The 19526-nt window shown below is 39.6% G+C and overlaps 1 protein-coding gene across 2 annotated transcripts in view; it reads right to left on the bottom strand.

The window, feature by feature from the left end:
- pabir2 (PABIR family member 2) overlaps window positions 1-19526 on the bottom strand; it is a 141454-nt gene that overhangs the window by 72662 nt on the left and 49266 nt on the right. For both annotated transcript variants that reach the window (XM_059976651.1, XM_059976649.1), the window contains exons 2-3: window positions 7152-7230; window positions 6137-6193 (exon numbers count right to left, since the gene is read on the bottom strand). In XM_059976651.1, coding sequence (XP_059832634.1) covers window positions 6137-6193; window positions 7152-7230 — 136 coding nt within the window. The remainder of the gene's footprint in view (window positions 1-6136; window positions 6194-7151; window positions 7231-19526) is intronic.

The raw sequence follows: 19526 nt of genomic DNA, 5'->3' as shown, positions 1-19526 counted from the left end.
AGAAGCCTCAAGTCCCAACACTACCAGGTTCAATGTCAACTACTTCCCTTCAAACATAAGCGCTTAAGTCAGCTGTAAGTCATCCCCACAATTGCCAAGGTCCTTTTGTATGGTGAATACTGAAACAAAGTATTTATTAGGTACCTCTTTCAGCTCCATGCACACATTTCCACTATTGTACCTGGTTGGTCTTATTCTCACACATCTCATCCTCTTGCTCTTCACATACTTGTAGAATGCCTTAGGGTTTTTATTAATCCTGCTTGCTAAGGCTTTCTCATGGCTCCTTCTAGCTATCCTAATTTCATTCTTGAATGCCTTCCTGGCACCCTTGTAATTTACTAGAGCTCTAACAGTACCTAGCTTCTTCAACCTTTCGTAAGCTTTCAAAACTGTAAGATACAGGAGCAGAATGAGGGCATCTGGCCCACCAAGCCTGCTACGCCATTCAATCATGACCGATTCTTTTTTCCTAACTCCTCCTCAACCCCAGTTCCTGGCCTTCTCCCTGTAACCTTTGATACCATGTCCAATCAAGAACATATCAATCGCTGCCTTAAATACACCCAACAACCTGGCCTCCACAGCTGTATGTGGCAAGAAAATCCATAAATTCACCACCTGCTGGCTAAAGAAATTTCAACACATCCCTGTTTTGAAAGAGCACCCCTTTATCTTGAGGCTGTACCCTCTTGTCCTAGATTCTCCTACCATGAGAAACATCCTTTCCACATCTACTCTGTCTAGGCCTTTCAACATTCAAAAGATTTCAATGAGACCCCCCCCCCCCCCCAATCCTTCTGAATTCCAGTGAGTATAGATGCAGAGTCATCAAACGTTCCTCGTATGATAACCTTTCATTCCTGGAACCATCCTCTGGTCCATCTCCAATGCCAGCACATCTTTTCTAAGATGACAGGCCCAAAACAGTTCACAATACTCAATCTGAGGCCTCTGCCTTATACAGTCTCAGCATCACATACTTGCTCTTGTATTCTAGACCTCTTGAAATCTTTGAGCCCCTTTTCATCATTGTTGTTGACCTTCTACAAGGCCAGCATCAGGAATGTGCTAACAAAATACAGGTAGCATGACTCCTGTGCACCAGGGGCCCAAACACCCTCAACCATTGCAGTACAACCAAAGATGCCTACCATCCACACTTTGGTAAATCAGACACCAGGTTGTGCTGCTTCTTCCTAAACAGAAGCTGAAGCAGGAGGATCCAATACAGAAAATTGTTCAGTGGGAATAGATAAACTGCTATGTAACTGCTTTGTCACATGGTGTGAGCAGAATCATTCGCAGCTTAATGTGAAAAAGACTGAGGAGCTGGTGGTGGACCTGAGGAGGGCTAAGGCACCGGTGACCCTTGTTTCCATCCAAGGGGTCAGTGTGGACATGGTGGAGGATTACAAATACCTAGGGATACGAATGGACAATAAACTGGACTGGTCAAAGAACACTGAGGCTGTCTACAAGAAGGGTCAGAGCCATTCCTGAGGAAACTGAGGTCTTTTAAAATCTGCCGGCTGATGCTGAGGATGTTCTACGAGTCTGTGGTGGCCAGTGCTATCATGTTTGCTATTGTGTGTTGGGGCAGCAGGCTGAGGATAGTAGACACCAACAGAATCAACAAACTCATTCGTAAGGTCAGTGATATTGTGGGGGTGGAACTGGACTCTCTGACAGTGCTGTTGGAAAAGAGGATGCTGTCCAAGTTGCATGCCATCTTGGACAATATCTCCCATCCACTTCATAATGTACTGGTTAGGCACAGGAGTACATTCAGCCAGAGGCTCATTTCACCAAGATGCAACACTGAGCGCCATAGGGAGTCATTCCTGCCTGTGGCCATCAAACTTCACAACTCCTCCCTCGGAGGGTCAGAAACCCTGAGCCAATAGGCTGGTCCTGGACTTATTTCCACTTGTCATAATTTACTTATTATTATCATTGTTATTATTTAATTATTTATGGTTTTATATTGTTATATCTCTACACTATTCTTGGTTAGTGTGACTGTAACAAAACCCAATTTCCCTCGGGATCAATAAAGTATGTCTGTCTGACTGTCTTTGAGACAGTGAACTGGTCCAGATTCAAAGTCTCAGCTGTCAGCCTAGAAGAGTATGTCACTACCACCATTTACTTTATCAGCAAGTCTGTTGAGGACTGTGCACCGAGGACAATCCAGATGTTTTCAAAGCAGAAACTATGGATGAACTGGGAGATCCACTCTCTTCTGACATCTACGTCTGCAGCATTTAGACCTTTACAAGATATCGAGATATAACCTCCAAAAAGCTAAGAGACAGTACCAGTCCAAAAATTAAGTTCCAGTCCAGCCATGAGTTGTGGCAGGGCTTACAAGATACATATAACCATATAACAATTACAGCATGGAAAAAGGCCATCTTGGCCCTTCTAGTCCGTGTCAAACGCTTACTCTCACCTAGTCCCACTGACCTGCACTCAGCCCATAACCCTCCATTCCTTTCCTGTCCATATACCTATCCAATTTTATTTTAAATGACAATACCAAACCTGCCTCTACCTCTTCTACTGGAAGCTCGTTCCACACAGCTACCACTCTTTGAGTAAAGAAATTTCCCCTCGTGTTAACCCTAACCCTTAAACGTTTGCAACCTAACTCATGTCCTCTTGTTTGAATCTCCCCTACTCTCAATGGAAAAAGCCTATCCATGTCCCCCTCATAATTTTAAATACCTCTATCAAGGCCCCCCCTCAACCTTCTACACTCCAAAGAATAATGACCTAACTTGTTCAGCCTTTCCCTGTAACTTAGGTGCTGAAACCCAGGTAACATTCTAGTAAATCTTCTCTGTACTCTCTCTATTTTGTTGACATCATTCTTATAATTTGGTGACCAGAACTGTACACAATACTCCAAATTCGGCCTTACCAATGCCTTGTACAATTTTAACATTACATCCCAACTCCTAAACTCAATGCTCTGATTTATAAAGGCCAGCAAACCAAAAGCTTTCTTCACCACCTTATCCACGAGATTCCACCTTCAGGGAACTATGCACCATTATTCCTAGATCACTCTGTTCTACTGCATTCCTCAATGCCCTACCATTTACCATGTATGTCCTATTTGGATTATTCCTACCAAAATGTAGCAGCTCACATTTATCAGCATTAAACTCCATTTGCCATCTTTCAGCCCACTCTTCTCACTGGCCTAAATCTGCAAGCTTTGAAAACCTACTTCATTATCCACAATGCCACCTACCTTAGTATCATGTGCATACTTACTAATCCAATTTACTACCCCATCATCCAGATCATTAATGTATATGGCAAACAACATTGGACCCAGTACAGATCCCTGAGGCATGTCACTAATCACCGGCCTCCAACCTGACAAACAGTTATCCACCACTACTCTCTGGCATCTCCCATCGAGCCACTGTTGAATCCATTTTACTACTTCAATATTAATACCTAACGATTGAACCTTCCTAACTAACCATCCATGCAGAACCTTGTCAAAGGCCTAACTGAAGTCCATATAGACAACATCCACTGCTTTATCCTCGTCAACTTTCCTCATAACCTCTTCAAAACATTCAATAAGATTTGTCAAACATGACCTTCCACGCACAAATCCATGTTGACTGTTCCTAATCAGACCCTGTCTATCCAGATAATTATACCTACCATTTCTAAGAATACTTTCCATTAATTTACCCACTACTGATGTCAAACTGATAGGCCTATAATTGCTAGGTTTACTCTTAGAACCCTTTTTAAACAATGGAACCACATCAGCAATATGCCAATCCTCCAGCACCATCCCCGTTTCTAATGACATTTGAAATATTTCTGTCAAAGCCCCTGCTATTTCTACTCAACTTCTACTTCAACTTCCCTCAAGGTCCTAGGGAATATCCTGTCAGGATCCAGAGATTTATCCACTTTTATATTCCTTAAAAGCGCCAGTACTTCCTCCTCTTTAATCGTCACAGTTTCCATAACTTCCCTACTTATTTCCCTTACACACAATTCAATATCCTTCTCCTTATTGAATACCGAAGAAAAGAAATTGTTCAAAATCTCCCCCATCTCTTTCGGCTCCACACATAGCTGTCCACTCTGATTCTCTAAGGGATCAATTATATCCCTCACTATCCTTTTGCTATTAATATAACTGTAGAAACCCTTTAGATATATTTTCACCTTACTTGCCAAAACAACCTCGTATCTTTTTACAAAACACAAAATGCTGGCAGAACTTAGCAGGCCAGACAGCATCTATGGGAGGAGCTAGTGTCGACGTTTTGGGTCGAAACCCTTCATCGGTATCTTCTTTTAGCTTTTCTAATTTCTTTCTTAAGATTCTTCTTACATTCTTTATATTCCTCGAGCACCTTATTTACTCCATGCTGCCTATATTTATTGTAGATATCTCTCTTTTTCCTAACCAAGTTTCCAATATCCCTTGAAAACCATGACTCTCTCAAACTTTTAACCTTTCCTTTCAACCTAACAGGAACATAAAGATTCTGCACCCTCAAAATTTCACCTTTAAATGACCTCCATTTCTCAATTACATCCTTCCCATAAATCAAATTGTCCCAATCCACTCCTTCTAAATCCTTTCGCATCTCCTCAAAGTTAGCCTTTCTCCAATCAAAAATCTCAACCCTGGGTCCAGTCCTATCCTTCTCCATAATTATATTGAAACTAATGGCATTGTGATCACTGGACCCGAAGTGCTCCCCAACACGTACCTCTGTCATCTGACCTATTTCATTCCCTAACAGAAGATCCAACACTGCTCCTTCTCTAGTTGGTACCTCTATGTACTGCTGCAAAAAACTATTCTGCACACATTTTACAAACTCCAAACCATCCATCCCTTTTACAGTATGGGCTTCCCAGTCTATGTGTGGAAAATTTAAATCTCTCACAATCACAACCCTGTGCTTACTACAAATATCTGCTATCTCCTTACAAATTTGCTCCTCCAATTCTCACTCCCCGTAATGTGGTCTATAATACACCCCTATAAGTGTTACTACACCTTTCCCATTCCTCAATTCCATCCAAATAGCCTCCCTAGATGAGCCCTCTCATCTATCCTGCTAGAGCACCACTGTAATATTTTCTCTGACAAGCAACACAACACTCTTGTCCCTCCAATCCGATCACACCTGAAGAACGAAATCCAGGAATATTTAGTCGCCAATCACACCCCTCCTGCAACCATGTTTCACTAATAGCTACAACATCATGTTTCCAGGTATCAATCCATGCCCTAAGCTCATCCACCTTTCTTACAATGCTCCTAGCATTAAAATAAATGCATTTAAGAAATTCTCCACCTCTTCCTCTCTGCTCATCTCTAACAGTACAAACGACTTAACTGTCTTCTTTTTCTTCCTTCTCACATACATCTGTTCTTACACTCTGGTTCCCCTCCCCCTCCTATCTCGTTTAAATCCACTGGAGCCTCTCTAGCAAACCTACCTGCAAGAATATTTGTCCCCCTCCAGTTCAGATGTAAACCGTCCCACCAGAACAGGTCCCACCTTCCCTGGAAAACTGCCCAATTATCTATAAATCTGAAGCCCTCCCTCCTGCACCACGCCTTCAGCCACATGTTGATCTGCACTATCTTACTATTTCTAAACCCACCTACACATGGCATTGGAAGCAATCCTGAGATTGATATCCTGGAGGTCCTGTCCTTTAACTTGGCACCTAGCTCCCTAAACTCACCTTTCAGGACCTCCTCACTCTTCCTACCCATGTCATTGGTCCCTACATGGACAACGACATCCGGCTGCTCACCCTCCCACTTGAGAATACTGAGAACTCGATCCGTGATATCACAAACCCTGGCACCAGGGAGGCAACAGTCCAGCCGGGATTCTCGATCTCTTCCACAGAACCACCTATCTGTCCCCTAACTATCGAATTCCCTATCGTTACTGCTCTCCTCTTTTCCCTCCTTCTCTTCTGAGCTTAGGGTCCAGTCTCGGTGCCAGAGACTCAACCACTGCAATTTGTCCCTGGTAGGTCGTCAAAATAACTTCCTGCCAGGATTGAACATTTCTGGGTTCTAACTGGCTTTGAACCGTGGTAGAAATGTTCACTTTACCTGTTTGATCTGATGCAGCCGGCTGCTTGGGATACGAACTGGTGATGAAGGGACAATCTAGAAAACAAAGCAATAAAATAAACATCCAAAATCTTCATTACAAAACTTATGGAACTTGAACAGTTGTTAATATCCTATGATGAACACATGCTCATAAAACATGAAAGTTCAGGAAGACACAGAGGTTGCTGGAACATGGAGAAACACACAATCTGTTGGAAGGATTCAGCATGTCGAGCACCATCTGTGGGAGGAAAAGAATAGCTGATACTTTAGTTGAAACCCTGCATTAGGACTGAGTTTTGACCTAAAATGGTGACAATTCCTCTTCTGAAGTGCATTCAGAAGGCTTTTTGAGCTCGTACATATAATCCCACTAAAGCTGAGGCAGTACTAGACCCAGTCTCTGGCAGCATCGCCATTGCACCAGGGAAAGCATGCATCAGGGACAGCATTTTCAAGATGGTATCCACAACTCCCCAAATGTCAAGTTAGTCACAGAAAAGAGCGAGGATACTGTCAAACTATTTGAAACTTGCAGCTGTTCTTCCCCATATAAACTGAGAATATTCCATATTTCTGACTTGTGACAGGTAGATGGTGAGGGCGTCAAAAGCAGTGAAAACAGGAACAACACAATACAGAGAGTAGTATAAAATCTGTGGCTCTCTCCTGCAAAATGAAATTGTCATTGGGCCAAGTTTAAATCTGATGCATAAGGATTTGATGATCAAATATATTTGAGAAGGAGCTAAGACTTGTATGCAAGTCACTGATGAGCCAAAAGTATGAACCATGATCGCACCGAATGTTAAGCCAGGCATAAGGACTGAAGGGTCTTTTCAGGTTCCTATATCAATTAAATCAAGCAAGTCTTTTACAATACTGATTGGAATCACTTGGGAGCATGTTTTTTTTTAAAAACAGCAGTTAAATTTCAAACTTTGTGAATTAACACACATGAAGTAAAAATATGTATCAGGCAGATAGTAAAGTGCCTTCTTGATGCATTTACCTGACTATGTCTGTTCATCACTGTGGTGCTGTTCCTCCGGTTACGCACAACATCTGGCTGAAAAACCTGGCAGTTGTCACTAAAGAAAGAAAACAACCAAACATCAGATTCCTGTGTCACCATACCTATGAAAAGCTCAAATTTAGGTACTGGTTGACCAAACCTCACAAAGAAGGCATTGTGAGTGTCAGGGAGCAGGAGTGAATGTCACAAAGGAAAAAGTGCGAGACAAACTGAAAGGTCTTAAGGTGGATAAGTCATCTGGACTAGACAGACTACATTCCAGAATCCTGAAAGAGGCTGCTGAAGAGATAACAGATGCATTGGTCATGATCTTTCAAGAATCTGGCATGGTCCCAGAAGACTGGAAAATTGCAAATGTCACTCCACTCTTGATGAAGGAAGGAAGGCAAAAGAAAGGAAATTATGAGCCAGTTCCTAACCTCAATGGTTGGGAAAGTGTGAGTCTACTGTTAAGGATGAGATATCGGGGGAGAGGGGGAGACATCACGTGATGACGTAGGATCGAGACGTGGAAATCCAGCTCTCCCGTAAAAAACCAGTAAAATAATGTTTAAGTGAAGAAAAATTAGTAAATACTTTTTAAAAATTTCTTATAAACTACTCAGGATTGTCTTAAGATATGTCTCCTAAACAGAAGCAGAAGAAAACTACTACTTTGAAGACAACACAAATTGGAAAAGAATCAAGGCCGGTCGCCATGAAAGAGCCTCGGGCTCAAGTGCATTTTATCTCCGGCAATACAGAACAGGAAACTGCGGCAACATCATCCGTTTCCAAAAAAAAAGAGCAACAGGAATTGTGCATGCATGAAGGAAGTGGCATGCGCAAACACGAGCAACCCAAACTACAAATCCCAGCTATGATCGGAACTGAAAGTGAAAGTGAATATGAGGTGGAATCAGATTCTCTGGATAAATCAGGCGAAGTTGAAGAGACAAACAAAGAAGAGCAACAGGAAGAGGTTGGAGGTGATATTGGAGACATAAAAAAATCTTTGGTGCAAATAATGCATGAATTAAAAGCATTAAAAGTAATAAAAAAAGATATTAGAAATATGAAGATTATGTTTGATAAAATGATGAAAAGACAGGGCAAAATGGACAAGAAAATTAAAAACTTGGAAGAAACAACGGGAGACACCATTGATAGAGTGAATAGAATGGAAGATAATATTTCTGCCTGGACATTAGAAAGAAAACAGTTGCTGGAAAAAGTGGATGTACTTGAAAATTTTAGCAGACAAAATAATATTAAGATTGTTGGACTTAAAAGAAGGTATAGAGGGAGAGGATCCAATAAATTTTTTTCAAAAATGGATTCCGGAAATTTGGAAATGGAAGGAACCCAGTTAATTGAAATTGAAAGGGCTCACAGAGCCTTAAGATCAACACCTCAAGTTGATCAAAACACACGATCAATCTTGATAAAATGCTTAAGATATCAAGATAAAGAAAAGATCCTGAAGGCGGCTGCCCAACTTGCCAGAAAGAGAAACGGGCCATTGATGATAGAAGGGAAAACAGTTCTTTTCTATCCTGATATAAGTTATGACCTTTTGAAGAGAAAGAAGGAATTTAACCCAGCGAAAAAAGTTTTATGGGAAAAGGGTTATAAATTTATATTGCGCCACCCGGCAACCCTGATAATTTTTTTGGATGATGGAAAAAGAAAATTTTTTTCTGATTATCGGGATGTGGAAGAGTTTGCACAAGAACTCCCAAATATTTGCTAATCACAGCCAAAGATTTAAAAGTGAAACGGATTAAAGATGAAGACAGGGACAGTGAATGGAGTTGATGGATGCTTAAGGACAGAAGAATATTTAGATATATTCTTAATTATATAATACAGGGGGAGAAAGGTAAAAATTTGAGAAATATTAATCGAGAGTAGTGATATTATTTTTTCTTCTCTTATATATACTTTTTTTATGTTACGGGGGAGCTGGTGGAACTTCGGATCAATTGCTACGGGATTCACGTGTGTAATCATGGCGATTGCCATGACCCGTACAACGGAGGGGGGTAATGTGTTTTTTTTATTCACAACATTAGTAGGGGGGGTATTTTGTTATTTTTTCTTTATAATCTATTTTTCTTTAATCTTTCTTTCTTTGCTTGGACAATCGGGGGGGGGGGGGGAGACACATAGCAACACTGAAAATTTTAAAAAGATTCCCCAAGGTACTACGAAAGTTGAAAAGTTAAGTATTACTATAGACTAGAATAACCCTGTTAAAAATAATGACTAATTTACTGAATTTTTAAAGTTTTAATGTTAATGGGCTTAATGGACCGGTGAAAAGAAAAAGAATTTTAACATACATTAAGAAAATGAAAATAGATATAGCTTTTTTTTTACAAGAAACACACTTAACAGAGATAGAACATCAGAAATTAAAGAGAGATTGGGTCGGAAATGTTATTGCAGCTTCATTTAATCCAAAGATGAGGGGAGTTGCAATTTTGGTTAATAAAACTTTACCAATTAAAATACAAAATGTATTAATTGATTCTGCGGGGAGAGATGTAATTATACATTGTCAATTTTTTTTCAGAACTATGGACTCTTATGAATATTTATGCACCAAATGAAAATGATGTAAAATTTATACAAGAGGCCTTTTTGAATTTGGCTGACGCACATGACAAAATATTAATAGGTGGAGATTTTAATTTTTGTCTAGACCCAGTTTTAGATAGATCAACAAAGGTTGTTACAAAATCAAAAGTAGCAAAATTAACTTTATCATTGATGAAAGATTTAAATTTGATTGATATATGGAGAAGAATTAATCCAAAAGAAAGAGATTACTCATTTTATTCAAATAGACATAAAACTTATTCAAGGATAGATTTTTTCCTATTATCAACAAATATTCACGACAGAGTGAAAAATATGGAATATAAAGCAAGAATATTGTCAGATCATTCCCCCTTGACAATGACAATGATAACGGTGGATAAAGAGGAATCGATTTATAGATGGAGATTTAATTCAATGTTATTAAAACGTCAAGATTTTTGTGATTTCATGAAAAAGCAGATTTTTTTTTAGATACAAATTTAAATTCAGTTGATGATAAATTTACAGTATGGAAAGCAATGAAGGCATATTTGAGAGGCCAGATAAGTTATACTTCTAAAATTAAGAAGGAATATATGGTAGAAATAGATCAATTGGAAAAAGAGATTACAAAATTAGAAAAAGAATCTCAAAGATATATGACAGAAGAAAAACAAAGACAACTTGTTAACGAGAAGTTACAATATAATACACTTCAGACATACCGAACAGAAAAAGCAATTATGAGAACTAAACAGAGATATTATGAACTAGGTGAAAGATCACACAAGATTCTTGCTTGGCAGTTAAAAACAGACCAGATTTCCAAAACGATAAATGCAATTAGAACAAGTGTAAATAAAATTACTTATAAACCTTTAGAAATTAATGAAACTTTTAAGAATTTTTATTCTGAACTGTATCAATCAGAATCACAAAATAATGTTGAGATAGAAAGGTTTTTAATCACAAATAACTCCTCCAAAATGGAATGCAGAAGAACAGAAGGGATTAGATATGCCTTTTACATTAAAAGAGGTCGAAGAAGCTCTAGGATCACTTCAGAGTAATAAATCCCCAGGAGAAGATGGTTTTCCGCCCTAATTTTATAAAAAGTTTAAAGATTCACTAATTCCTCCTTTTATGGAGTTAATATACCAAGCAGAAAGAATGCATAAACTTCCAGAATCTTTTTCGACAGCTATTTTAATAGTATTGCCAAAAAAAGATAAGAGATCTTTTAAAGCCAACATCCTATAGACCTAAAATGCTGGTGGAACACAGCAGGCCAGGCAGCATCTATAGGGAGAAGCGCTGTCGAAGTCCTGACGAAGGGTCTCGGCCCGAAACGTCAACAGCGCTTCTCCCTATAGATGCTGCCTGGCCTGCTGTGGCCCACCAGCATTTTGTGTGTGTTGTTTGAATTTCCAGCATTTGCAGATTTCCTCATGTTTGCTCATCATATAGACCTATTTCTTTGTTGAATACCAACTATAAAATAATAGCAAAAAATTTTATCGAACAGATCATCTAAATACTTACCAAAATTAATACAAACAGGATTTATCAAAAATAGACAATTGGCAGATAATGTAACTCGGTTACTTTGCATAATTCATTTGGCACAAAAGAGGGAGGAAATGAGTGTGGCAGTTGCCTTACATGCAGAAGAAGCACTTGATAGATTGGAATGGGATTTTTTATTTAAGGTATTGGAAAAATATGGATTAGGAGTATCTTTTATAAAATGGATTAAAACCTTAAATACTAGTCCCAAAGCCAAAGTAGTGACAAATGGTCAAATTTCAACATCATTTCAGTTAACAAGGTCAACTAGACAAGGTTGTCCATTAGCACCTGCTTTATTTGTGTTGGCGATAGAACCATTAGCTGAATTAATTAGAACAGACCCAGATATTATGGGTTTCAGAGTTAACCAGGAGGAATATAAGATTATTTATTTGTTGACGATGTTTTGCTTTTTTTAACAAACCCATTGTATTCGCTGCGTAAATTATCTTCTAGATTGGAAGAATATGGGAAAATATCAGGCTACAAAATAAATTGGGATAAAAGTGAAATTCCACCCCTTTCTAAAGGAGATTATAGTCAATGTCGACTAATAACCCAATTTAGATGGCCGATAAATGGTATAAAATATTTAGGTATGAGAGTTGATAATGATATAAAGAATTTATATAAATTAAATTATTTACCATTATTGAAAAAAATTCAAGAAGATCTTCATAAATGGATTACATTACCAATAATATTAGTAGGCAGAGTAAATGCTGTAAAAATGAATATATTCCCTAGATTACAATATTTATTCCAAACACTACCAATACAATTACTGCAGAAGTTTTTTTAAGAGTTAAATAAATGTGTGAGGAAGTTCTTTTGGAAAAGCAAGATGTCAAGAATATCGTTGGAAAAATTGACATGCAAATTTGACCCAGGAGGGTTACAACTTCCAAACTTTAAGAATTATTATAAAGCAAATCAACTTAGATTTATTGCATCTTTTTTTGATGAAGATAAACCGGCATTGATTAGAATAGAATTAGATAAAATAGGAGAAAATATACCAGAAGATTTTATATATAAGTGGGAATATAAATGGATACGGGAAAAGAAAGAATCTCCTATATTAAAATATTTGATTGATTTATGGGATAAGATAAACGTTGATGATGAGATAAAGAAATCTTTATTAGCAAAGAGACCTTTAATTCAAAATAAACTTATTCCTTTTACAATGGATAACCAACTTTTATACAATTGGTTTCAAAAAGGGATTAGATATATAGGAGATTGTTTTGAAGGAGGTATATTAAGGTCATTTGATCAATTAAAGAATAAATACAAAATATGAAACAACACTTTTTTGTTATTTCCAATTAAGGGCTTATTTAAGAGATAAATTGGGTCAAACAATGTTATTGCCAAAACCTAATGAAATAGAAACGGTTAAGATTAGTGCAATATAATTTTTTACATCAATTATATATTATACCACAAATAAATAAATAAATTAAACCGAAATTTATCTGATCAATGTTTCCGATGTAATCAAGAAATTGGTATTTTCTTTACGGTCTTGTTTTAAAATTCAACCTTTTTGGACAAATTTAAGAGTTTATTGGAACAAATTATTGGAACACAACTTCCACATAATCCAACATTATTTTTACTAGGCGATATTGAAGGGATAAAACTGAAATCCAAACTTGAATAAGTATCAGAAAGAATTCATAAAAAATGCATTGGCAGTAGCCAAAAAGGCTATTGCAGTTACTTGGAAATCGGATTCATACTTCAGTATAGATCGTTGGAAGAATGAAATTTTCAGCTGTATTCCACTTGAAAAAATTACTTATAATTTAAGAGATAAATATGAAATATTTCTGAAAATTTGGCGTCCTTATTTACAAAAGATAGGATTAAATATATAGGTGCTCCGAAGATAAAATTATTGGTTATTTGGGCAAAGAAATAAATATATATACTAAAGCTATTATGAACTCCATGGAGCATGTGGGGATCTTCCGATATCCAGGCATTCTTTCTTTCTTTTTTCTTCTCTTTTTTTTTCTTTTTCTACAGGGATATGTTAGGGGGGGAGGGGTTAAGGGGGGAAGGGTTAATAATTTTTTTTTCCTTCTGTAACCATTCGAAAATTCAATTAAAAAAATTTATTTTAAAAAAAGGATGAGATTTCGGGGTTACTTGGAGACTAATGATAAAATAAGTCAAAGTCAGCATGGTTTCTCTAGAAGGAAACCCAGTGTTCTTAGAAGAAGGCAATTTAAGCAGGGTGCACAAAGAAGAGGCAGTGGATTTCATTTACTTAGATTTTCAGAAGGTGATTGATGAAGTGCCACACATGAGCTGCTTAACAAGATAAAATCCTATGGCAATACAGGAAAGATACTGGCATGGATAGAGCCAATGGGAATAAAAGGGGCCTTTTCAGGTTGGCTGCCAATGACTAGCGGTGTTCCTCGGGGGTCAGTATTAGGACTAGTACTTTTCACATTGTTTGTCAATTATTTAGATAATGGAATTGATGACTTTGTGGCAACATTTGTACATGATACGAAGATAGGTGGAGGGGTAGGTAGTGCTGAGGAAGAAATACGTTTGCAGAAGGACTTGAACAAATTGGAAGAATGGGCTAAAAAGTGGCAGATAGAATACAGTGTTGGGAAATGTATGACAATGCATTTTGGTAAAGGGAATAATAGTGCAGACTGTTATCTAAATGGGGAGAAGGTTCAAAATCAGACTTCTGTGCAAGACTCCCAAGGTTAACTTACAGGTTGAGTCTGTGGTGAATAAGGCATTTATTTCAAGGGGAATAGAATATAACAGCAAGAGGATAACACTGAGCCTTTAGAAGACACTAGTCTGGCCGCACTTGGAGTATTGTCAACCATTTTGGGCACCATATCTCAGATAGGACGTGTTGTCATTGGTGACAGTCCAGACGAGGTTCAAGAGGATGATTCCGGGAATGAAGGGGTTAATGTATGAGGAGTGCTTGGCAGCTTTGGGCCTGCACTCACTGGAATTTAGAAGAATGCAGGGTGTGGATCTCATAAAACCTACCAAATATTGAAATGACTAGATAGGGTGGATGTGGAGAGGCTGTTTCCCATAGTGGGGGTATCCAGAACTGAAGGGCACAGACTCAAAGTTGAGGGGCAACCCTTTAGAACAGAGATTATGGGGGAATTTTGTTAGCCAGCAAGGTAAACCTGTGGAATGCTCTGCCACAGACAGTAGTGGATACCAAGTCCATGCGTATACTTAAGGCAGAAGTTGATTGTTTCCTGATTAGTTAGGGCTTCAAATGATACAAAAAGCAGGTAGCTGTACGGGACTGAGTGGGATCCAGGATCAGCGATGATGGAAAAGCAAAGCAGACTCGATGGGCTGAATGGCTGAATTCTGCTCTCAAGTCTTATGGTCTTATTATGCCTTGAGTTTCCAGATTCACCTAACATATGTAAACCACTGTTAAAGGGAAGTCAAATAAATGTTAAAATCGGAGATGTTTGGAAAAATTTTTGTTATGCAGTGGCAGATCACTGACGTCCAAGAACATGGAACATAAATCATTACAGCACAGAAACAGGCCTATTGGCCCATCTAGTCCATATCAAACTATCAATCTGCCTGGTGCCATACACCCAGAGCTGAACATAGCTCTCCATTTTGCTCCCATCTGAGCCTCAGAATCAGGTTTATTATCACTAGCATGTGACATGAAATTTGTTAACTTAGCAGCAGCAGCTCAATGCAATACATGATATAGAAAAAAAATAAATGTAATAAAAAATAAATAAATTACAGTATACATATATTGAATAGATTTTTAAAACACACAATAAAACAGAAATTCTGGTAGTACCCAAGGGTTCAATGTCCATTTAGGAATTGGCTAGCAGAGAAGAAGAAGCTGTTTCTGAATTGCTGACCGTGTGCCTTCAGGCTTCTGCACCTCTTACCTGATGGTAATAGTGAGAAAAGGGCTCGTCCTGGGTGCTGCAGGTCCTTAATAATGGACGCTGCCTTTCTGAGACACCGCTCCTTGAAGATGTCGTGGATACTTTGTAGGCTAGTACCCAAGATGGAGCTGACCAGATTTACAACCCTCTGTAGCTTCTTTCAGTCCCGTGCAGTAGCCCCCTCCCCCATTCCAGACAGTGATGCAGCCTGTCAGAGTACTCTCCACAGTACATCTATAGAAGTTTTTGAGTGTATTTGTTGACACACCAAATCTCTTCAAACTCCTAATGAAGTATAGTCAGTCTTGCTTTCTTTATGGTGGCATTGATATGTTGGGACTAGGTTAGATCCTCACAGATTTTGACGCCCAGGAACTTGAAACTGCTCACTCTCTCCACTTCATTATGAGGATTTATAAGTGTTCCTTCGTCTTATCCTTCCAAAAGTCCACAATCAGCTCTTTCTTCTTACAGACATCGAGTGCCAGGTTGTTGCTGCTGCACCACTCCACTAGTTGGCATATCTCACACCAGTACATCCTCTCAGCAACAGTCTATCAAACCTGCATCCACCACTTCCACTGGCAGCTTTCACCACACTTTCACCAGTCTCTGTTCCTGTTCCTCAGCGAGGTTAAAACCATCGTAGACCATGACCTCCTCCTGTTCCTCACTGAGGTTAAAACCAACGTAAACCACAAACCACAACTTCCTCCTGCTCCTTAACAAAGTTAAAATCAAAGTGGACCATGACCTCTTCCTGCTCCTCACAGAGGATAAGACCAACAAGGATCACCATCTCCTCCTGCTCCTCATTGAAGTTAAGACCAATGTGGACCAATTTCCAGCTGTTGAACTTCACCTTCTCTCTTGAGAATGCCCTGTCAATCACCATTACTTTCCTTGACCCAGGCGCCAGGGAGATGACATGCCAGCCTGGATTCACATATGCCTTCCAACTTACTTCTCCAAGTCCCCACCACTATTGCCATGGACCCTCTTACTCCCCCCCCCCCATTGTCCAGTTGAACCACCCACCTACAGTGCCGAGATCTTGGTTCCAGATGCACTCTCTAGAGATTCATTCAGTTCTACCTGGCGGTTACCCATTCCATCCAAGTCCTGAAAGTAATCATTTCTTAAAACAAAATGAAGTTTGCATATAGAGTTATGCCCCATTAATACAAAGAAGTATACCATAAGAGAGAGGAACAGAATTTGGCCATCCACCTCGTCGTGTCTGCTCTGCCATTTCATCATGGCCTATCTTGGATCCTACTCAACCCCATACATGTGCCTTCCTGCCATAACCTCTGATGCCCTGACCAATCAGGAAACTATCAATTTTCACTTTAAATATAGCCATAGTCTTGGCCTTGACAGCTGTCTGGGACAGAGCATTCCACAGATTCACTACTCTCTGGCTAATAAAATTCCTCCTTACCTCTGTTCTGGAGGTCACCCTTCAAATTCAAGGCTGTGATCTCTAGTACTGGATACCCCCCACCACAGGAAACATCCTCTCCACATTCAGTAGGTTTCAGTGAGATCCCACCTCCACCACCCCACCCACCATTCATAGAAACATAAAAACATAGAAAATAGGTGCAGGAGTAGGCCATTTGGCTCTTCGAGCCTGCACCACCATTTAGTATGATCATGGCTGGTCAACCAATTCAAAACCCTGTACCTGTTTTCTCTCCATACCCCGATCCCTTTAGCCGCAAGGGCCATATCTAACTCCCTCTTAAATATAGCCAATGAACTGGCCTCAGCTGTTTCCTGTGGCAGAGAATTCTACAGATTCACCACTCTCTGTGTGAAGAATTTTTTCCTCATCTCGGTCCTAAAAGGCTTCCCCTTTATCCTTAATCTGTGACCCCTCGTTCTGGACTTCCCCAACATCGGAAACAATCTTCCTGCATCTAGCCTGTCCAATCCCTTTAGAATTGTATATGTTTCAATAAGATCCCCCCTCAATCTTCTAAATCTTCTCAATCTTCAATCTTCCAGTGAGTATAAGCCTAGACGATCCAGTCTTTCTTTATACTAAAGTCCTGCCATCCCAGGAGTCAATCTGGTGAACCTTCTCTGTACTCCCTCTATGGCAAGAATGTCTTTCCTCAGATTAGGGGATCAAAACTGCACACAATATTCTAGGTGTGGTCTCACCAGGGCCTTGTACGACTGCAGTAGAACCTCCCTGCTCCTGTACTCAAATCCTTTTGCTATGAATGCCAACAAACCATTTGTCTTTTTCACCATCTGCTGTACCTGCATGCCCACCTTCAATGACTGGTGTACAATGACACACAGGTCTCGTTGCATCTCCCCTTTCCCTAATGGACCACCGTTCAGATAATAATCTGTTTTCCTGTTCTTACAACCAAAGTAGATAACCTCACATTTATCCACATTAAGTTGCATCTGCCATGAATTTGCCTACTCACCTAACCTATCCAAGTCACCCTGCATCCTCTTAGCATCCACCTCACAGCTAACACCTCCGCCCAGCTTCATGACATCTGCAAACTTGGAGATACTGTATTTAATTCCCTCGTCTAAATCATTAATATATATTGTAAACAACTGGTGTCCCAGCACTGAACCTTGCGGTACCCCACTAGTCACTGCCTGCCATTCTGAAAAGGTCCCGTTTACTCCCACTCTTTGCTTCCTGTCTGCCAACCAATTCTCTATCCACATCAATACCATGCCCCCAATACCATGTGCTTTAAGTTTACACACTAATCTCCTGTGTGGGACCTTGTCAAAAGCCTTTTGAAAATCTAAATATATCACATCCACTGGCTCTCCCCTATCTACTCTACTAGTTACATCTTCAAAAAATTCTATAAGATTCGTCAGACGTGATTTTCCTTTCACAAATCCATGCAGACTTTGTCCGATGATTTCACCTCTTTCCAAATGTGCTGTTATCACATCTTTGATAAACAATTCTAGCATTTTCCTCACCACCAATGTCAGACTAACCGGTCTATAATTCCCCGGTATCTCTCTCCCTCCTTTTTTAAAAAGTGGGGTTAGATTAGCCACCCTCCAATCTTCAGGAACTAATCCAGAATCTGCGGTGTGGCCAACTCACTGAACGTGCTATTCACGACTTTCTCAGCATCGCAGATGCTCCAGTATGAATCCAGTCGCAGCTCCAGATGCTCAATGCAGTCTGCCAGAAGCTGCAGTTGGAAGTATCCCTGATTTCCCACATGCTGCAGGATGAACAAACCACGGGGCCGATCTCAGCTGCCATGACCTACCCAATACTTGCCTCAACTTTTGAAACTTTCTCCTTTGAAAGGAACTTACCTGGCCTTACCTCACTTGGAAGTGAAGCTCGTCCTCAGTCTCTCCAGTCAAAGCCTCAAATCTCCACTCCTTCACTGGCCCACTCACTCACTGGCTGCTTTCCACTGAATTCTTCTACTAGTCCAGTGACTACAGGCCCAAAGCTGTCAAACACTCCTCAAAGGTTAACCCCATTCATTCCTGGAATCATCCTTGTGAACCTCCTCTGGACTCTCTCCAACGACAACACATTCTTTCTGAGATATGGGACCCAAAACTGTTGATAATACTCCAAGTGTGGCATGACTAGTGTCTTATAAAGGCTCAGCATTATCTCCTGTTTTTATAGTCTACTGCTCTTCAAACGAATGTTGACACTGGATTTCCCTTCTTTACCACAATCAAACTGCAAATTAACCTTCTAGGGCTCTTGCACGAGGACTCCCAAATCCTCTGATGTTTAATGTTTGAATTTTCTCCCCATTTAAATAGTCTGCACTTTTGTTCCTTTTCCCAAAATGTATTATCATACATTTCTCAAAACTCTATTCCATTTGCCATTTTTTTTGCCCATTCCGACCAATCCCTCCACTTATCTTTATATCATCCACAAACTTTGCCTTAAAGCCATTAATTCCACCATCTAAATCACTGACAAACAATGTGAAAAGCAGTGGTCTCAATACTGACCCTTGAGGAACACCTCTAGTCACTGGCAGCCAACCAGAAAAGGCTCCCTTTATTTTCACTCACTGCCTCCTGTCAGGCATTCTTCTATCCATGCCAGTATCTTTTCTGTGATGCCATTGGGTTTCATCTTGTTAAGCAGCCTCATGCATTGTATCTTATCAAACACCTTCTGAAAATCCAAATAAATAACCTTCAATGCCACTCCTTTGTCCACCATGCTTGTTACTTCCTCAAAGAACATGAACAGATTTGTCAGGCAAGATTTCTCTTTACAGAA

This window comes from Hypanus sabinus, chromosome 8, assembly GCF_030144855.1.
Source record: "Hypanus sabinus isolate sHypSab1 chromosome 8, sHypSab1.hap1, whole genome shotgun sequence".
Taxonomy (NCBI): domain Eukaryota; kingdom Metazoa; phylum Chordata; class Chondrichthyes; order Myliobatiformes; family Dasyatidae; genus Hypanus; species Hypanus sabinus.
This window is presented reverse-complemented; position numbering and strand designations above follow the sequence as displayed.